The 6,023-nt window shown below is 34.4% G+C and overlaps 1 protein-coding gene across 1 annotated transcript in view; it reads left to right on the forward strand.

Annotated features, from left to right (window-relative positions):
* The first annotated feature begins 1 nt into the window (after position 1).
* LOC108913028 (mothers against decapentaplegic homolog 3) overlaps positions 2–6,023 on the forward strand; it is an 11,741-nt gene continuing 5,719 nt past the window's right edge. The window contains exons 1-8 of the mRNA XM_018718485.1: positions 2–204; positions 590–792; positions 880–1,009; positions 1,098–1,264; positions 1,317–1,494; positions 4,935–5,029; positions 5,095–5,205; positions 5,287–5,431. Of these exons, the coding sequence (XP_018574001.1) occupies positions 2–204; positions 590–792; positions 880–1,009; positions 1,098–1,264; positions 1,317–1,494; positions 4,935–5,029; positions 5,095–5,205; positions 5,287–5,431 (1,232 nt within the window). The remainder of the gene's footprint in view (positions 205–589; positions 793–879; positions 1,010–1,097; positions 1,265–1,316; positions 1,495–4,934; positions 5,030–5,094; positions 5,206–5,286; positions 5,432–6,023) is intronic.

The raw sequence follows: 6,023 nt of genomic DNA on the forward strand, positions 1-6,023 counted from the left end.
GATGAACGGAATGCTACCGTCTTTTACGCCGCCCGTCGTTAAACGTTTATTGGGTTGGAAAAAAGGTAATGACGCTGATGACAAATGGTGCGAGAAAGCAGTTAAAAGTTTAGTGAAAAAATTGAAGAAGTCCGGTGCATTAGAGGAACTTGAGCGAGCAATATCTTCTCAGAATCACAACACGAAATGTGTGACAATTCCTAGGTACGTTTTGGCGATATCCACATTGTCTGCATCGAAATAAACGAAGTTTAAGGTCATATTATGGATTTGCGCTCCCCCCTTACACCACTCAGTCTGGCTAGTGACCTACCCTAAATGTCTGCAAAATGCCCTGGCCTGGGCCAATTTAACCCATGCTATTTCTCCCTAATGCATCTTATCATGCACCCCTTTTTATTTTCAAGCATTCTCAAATTTATGACAATTTATGCACATTTGATTAAAATTTGTTAGTAAATAATTTGAAAGAGTACTGAAATTATTTATATACCTAGTTTACATTTTAAGAGAGCTGTTTATAATTTTGAAATTTACATTAATTGTTTATTTTCATACAATGACATTGGGAAAATGTGTAATATTTTAGAGTAAGGCCGAATGCTGAATTGGGTAATATACAGCAACAGCGCAAAGGATTACCTCATGTAATATATTGTCGATTGTGGAGGTGGCCCGAGCTCCAATCACATCATGAATTGCGACCCTTGGACAACTGCGAGTTTGCATATTCTTTGAAAAAAGAGGAAGTCTGTGTTAATCCATACCATTATACCAGGATTGAGAGTCCAGGTACAGTTATAGTCACTATAGCTATGTTATTGTAATAGCACTGATGGAGTATCATTAAAATGTTTATGAAATGCCTTTGTTTTTTAGCGTTACCTGCAATCTTAGTACCTCGCCATACTTTAAGTGATGAAAATAATTTATTTCCACATTCTCTTGAAGATCTAAGCACTTCTGTACCAGAGAATACGTCTTTCCCTCATAACACGAATACCTTAGGGTAAGTTATATCTTAGTTCGAATACAATTATAGTAAAAATTTCAAACTTTGATGTTCTGTTTAAAACGAAATGTAATTATTATTTTAGTTTACACCTTTCACATTCAGCTGGTTTCATGGAAGCTGTAGGAATATGTCCCAATGGTACTTCGACAAATATGGAATCTCCGCATAGTGCGGTTCCACCAACAGAGACACCTCCCCCGGGATATATGTCGGAAGACGGAGACCCTATCGACCCCAATGACAACATGAGTAAGAATTATTAATTTTTTCTTTTGAAAATATAAATTGGAATTTTAAATAGGTTTATCACGAATAACACCCAGCCCTCCGGTAGACGCCCAACCAGTATTATACTGTGAACCCGCATTCTGGTGCAGCATTAGCTACTATGAGTTAAACACGAGGGTTGGCGAGACTTTTCACGCTAGCCAGCCCTCCATTACTGTTGACGGTTTTACAGATCCCAGCAATTCAGAAAGGTGAGTGACATGTTTGTAATAATTTTGTTTTTAAACTTTACTGAATTACATTTCTTAAAATTATTTATATACCCCATATAATTTGAGGATTAATTGAACAAACTTTGAAAAAAAACCTCTGAAGGAATGTCTGTAAATGCTTCATTGTCACGATGCAAGGTCTAACATAGCTTTGAAGGCGTCTGACGTATGGTGATGAAACTTAAATTAAAAATGTATCTAATTAAAGATAAAAATCCACTGGATCTGAATATAAATATGCTAACCAATGGTGACGTCAGGAGCCATTATTACTGAAATTTGACACTTCTAGGATTTTTGAAAATTTGATTGCTGTTTGTAACGTGTAATAGTAATTCGAAGGAAAAGGGTCTCTTCCGTTTCGATTGGGAAGTGAACTATTTTTAAGTTATAAGTTCTAGAGCTACTCCTTTGGATTCGTCGAATTTTTTTCTAGAACAAGAATTTTAAAAAAACTATGTACATATAACTTATGGAGTAGCCACTAGACATTTAATAATATTGTATACTAGTATTGTTACCTAATCTTGCGCAATAAGAGCTAGGTCCAAAATGTAACATTTTTTAGACAAATAATTTCTCAATATTTTTTTTTAGTTTAGTTCTATTTTACTTAAAATTGTATTTAACGAACTTTATTTATATTGTTTTATTTACAGTTATCAATGTTTCATGAGCTTTAATTTCTTTTATGTGCTTATTGCTTGATTTCACCTGTCTTAACTTCTTTAAAAATTGCCCTTTTACCATTTTTAAAACACGACATATTTTTTGCTATAAACAAACTAAAGAAAAATAAATATCATGTACAGTCGGTGCCACCCAAATGTGAACGGCAATATTGTACCGTGTAATGTAAACTTCAAATCATAGTCGTAAAATTCAATAGTTGTCAAATATACATATGTCAGTTAGAGAAAACGTAATTAAATGTAAACAAGTAACGTGGAATATGCCGGAGCATTTAACTGAAGCGCATAGAGCAAGGGCTATCAGAAGATAATTGGTCTTTGAGTGAAGTGGCTGCTGATTTAAATGTTAGTAAGAGTTGTATATTTTATATTAAACAACGCTGGCGAGAACAATAATTACAAAGATCTATCAGGCAAGGTTTCGGGAAGGTTTCCAGTGACGCGGAAGACAATGCCTTGGTCGAATTTATCCATAAGAATACCCTCTCTGTGTTACGCCACTAAAAAAAGTCTGATTTACTACAATAAAATCCAGATGAAATTTCCAAAACAACCAAAATGCGTTCACATTTGGGTGGCGCCAACTGTACATTCTGTTACAAAAGTATCCGGAATTTATCATTTAAAAATTCCATGTAAAGCCTGTATCTGACAATGCAATTTGGTTGCATCGATTTGGTTGCTGCGATAAAATCCATGAAATTTTTCTTATCAGACTAAGTAATTCTGTCCCGGCAACTGAATTACATAAATTAGAACATGCTCTATTCCATGCAATACAATTGCAGGGATTGTGGTTACTTTTACAGAGATATGCTTATTACCAACCTATATTTTATAGCTGGTAGACCTGTGAAAAGGTTTAAACATCCTCGAAAGCGTTTTAAAATCCATGGTCGAACCCACCATCTTGATTTTATGGCTGTTGTTAGTATCACCATTGAAGCCGCTATTAAAGCTATAGAGCAACTTATTTTAAAATTTTCATCCATTTGCCTGAATCAAAAGTAACAGTTTATCGTTTACAACAAGATACTTTCAGATATTTTATATGTTAAACAAAATGTGCAGGTGGTAACACTGCTACAAACGAAACAAAATGCAGCAATTCTGTCCCATTGTGTGATAAAAAGCATGCAATTTTATCCCCGCAACAAAATCCCCGCAATTTTGTCACCGCACCCAAATTGCATTGTTAGATACAGGCTTAAAGTAGATTTAAATTTATTTTTTGAGGGACAGTTGGTAGCACTGTACTCTATTCTGACACGAAGTTTCAGTGCGATCTGTCAAGTAGTTTGTTTACAGCTGGTAATTTTGTTTGTCCACCTAAAGTTTCTTCCGCAATTTTTACTATGGATAATGTTATTGAACAAAGAGTTTGCTTAAAATTCTGTGTTACTAACAGAATTTCTTGTGCTGAATCGTTAAAAATGTTGGGAAAGACATATGGTAATTCAGTTTTATCGAACTCAAGCATATGAATGGTACAAAGCATTGAAATATAGTTGAGAAGCGGTTGAAGATTTGGCAAATTCTGGTCATCCTTCAACGTCTTCAGCTGAAGAAAACATCGATAATGTGAAGGAAATGGCGCTTGCAAACTGACATTACAGTTTGAGAGACTAACATATGAAATAAACATATCTCACGAATTAGTTCGCACCATTTTAGTTGATATTTTGGGTGTGAAACGCAGCACGGCTGGTTCCAAAAGAACTGAATTTTCTTCAAAAAGAGCATCGCAAACGTGTTGGGGAAGACATGCTTTGAACGAGCTAATTCGTACTCTATATTCCTGCAATGCGTCACAATGGGTGAGAAGACAGAAGTTTACAAGTTTGACATGTAAACAAACCAACAAGCTGCGGAATAGCACCTTTATAATGAGCCAAAACCAAAAAAAACAAGTCAAAGTCGGTCAAAAATCAAAGTCATGTTAACTGTTTTCTTTGGCTGTCGTAATATCCACAAAGAATTTCTTCCAGATGGAGAAATAGTCAACAAAGAATATTATACGGGGATTATGAAGCATTTGAGAGAGCGTATCTGCTGCAAAAGACTCGATTTATGGAAGGACAATGCTTGGATTTTGCACCACGATAATGCACATCACACAAAGCGATAATTCTGAATGAATTTTTGACCAAAAACTCAAGAAATGTCATTGAACTGTTACCGTGGTGACTTTCCTCTTGCCCAGACTCAAATTATCACTTCGTGGAACACGTTTTAAATCGATAGAACCCATTGCACCTCGATAATGCAACATTACACAAAGCGATAATTCTGAATGGATTTTTGACCAAAAATCCAACGAATGTCATTGAGTTGTTACCACGTTGACTTTTCCTCTTTCCCAAACTCAAATTATCACTTCGTGGAACACGTTTTGAGGCGATAGAAGCCATTGCACCACGATAATGTATCATTACACAAAGCGATAGTTGTGAATGAATTTTTGACCAAAAGCTCAAGGAATGTCATTGAGCTGTTACCGTCCTGACTTTTCCTCTTTCCTAAACTCAAATTATCACTTCGTGGAACCCATTTTGAACCGATAGAAGCCATAAAAGAAAATTCGCTGAAGGAGTTGAAGCCCATACCGGAATATGCATTTAAAAAGTTCTTTGACGACTGCGTTGTTCGTTGGAAAAAGTGTATAGCACAATGGATAAAAATGATGAACTAAATATTTTATAAATGTTCTTTTATTTTTGTTTTTAGGTTTTGTTTGGGATTGCTGTCGAATGTGAACCGTAACACAGTGGTAGAACAAACAAGAAGACACATAGGAAAGGGAGTAAGACTGTATTATATAGGTAATATTATTTAATGTTACAGTTGTTTTTTTTTGTAATACTGTAAATTTTGTATTTGAATTTAGGTGGCGAAGTGTTTGCGGAATGTTTAAGCGACTCAAGCATCTTTGTCCAATCCCCCAATTGCAATCAAAGATATGGCTGGCATCCTGCTACCGTTTGTAAGATACCACCAGGTGGGTCTTATTGTATTTTAATTTGAAAGAGTTTAGGGGATATTCTAGTTTTTTTTTTATGTAAATGTGTCGTTTTTACAGGTTGCAATTTAAAAATATTCAATAACCAAGAATTCGCAGCTCTACTGTCGCAGTCTGTGAGTCAAGGGTTTGAGGCTGTGTACCAGTTAACGAGGATGTGTACGATAAGGATGTCCTTCGTAAAAGGGTGGGGTGCAGAGTACAGGTATAAATTAACGTAATTTTTAGTTTAAATTAATTGACATTGGAAATTGTGGAGTGTACGCCATGTCCAAGACAAATACAATTGTACAAAATTACAAGTCGATTCGTCGAAAAAAAAGGTTCCTTGAAAAATGCTTTTAAAGTTTTTGTTGCTATTTATTCATCATAAGAAATTCGTTATATACCTTTAATCAGTGATGCCTTTACCATATAATTGATATCTTTTAAACCGTTCATCCAAATATCGATTTTTTTCTTTTAGAGTAGCTTTACCCCTTAATATTTAGTTTGCTATTTTTAATACACATTTTAGTTTTTGTGGAATATTTATAATTTTTTTATATATCAATACCCTCATTATAATGATGTATCCCACATTGGTAAAAATTTTCAGGAGATAAAAACATCTTGTCATAATTGAAAAAAAAAAGTTAATTTTTATTTTTTATGCAATCAAAATGTACAAGTAATAATAATTACGGCAAAAAAATAACATTTAAATAAATTGAATAACGATATCCTCGTTCTAATATGACGTGTCTCACAAAATTTGACAATTACACTTTTTCTGAAAAATGGAATCATAATAATGT

Source organism: Anoplophora glabripennis, unplaced genomic scaffold (genome assembly GCF_000390285.2).
Source record: "Anoplophora glabripennis isolate ALB-LARVAE unplaced genomic scaffold, Agla_2.0 scaffold757, whole genome shotgun sequence".
Lineage (NCBI taxonomy): Eukaryota > Metazoa > Arthropoda > Insecta > Coleoptera > Cerambycidae > Anoplophora > Anoplophora glabripennis.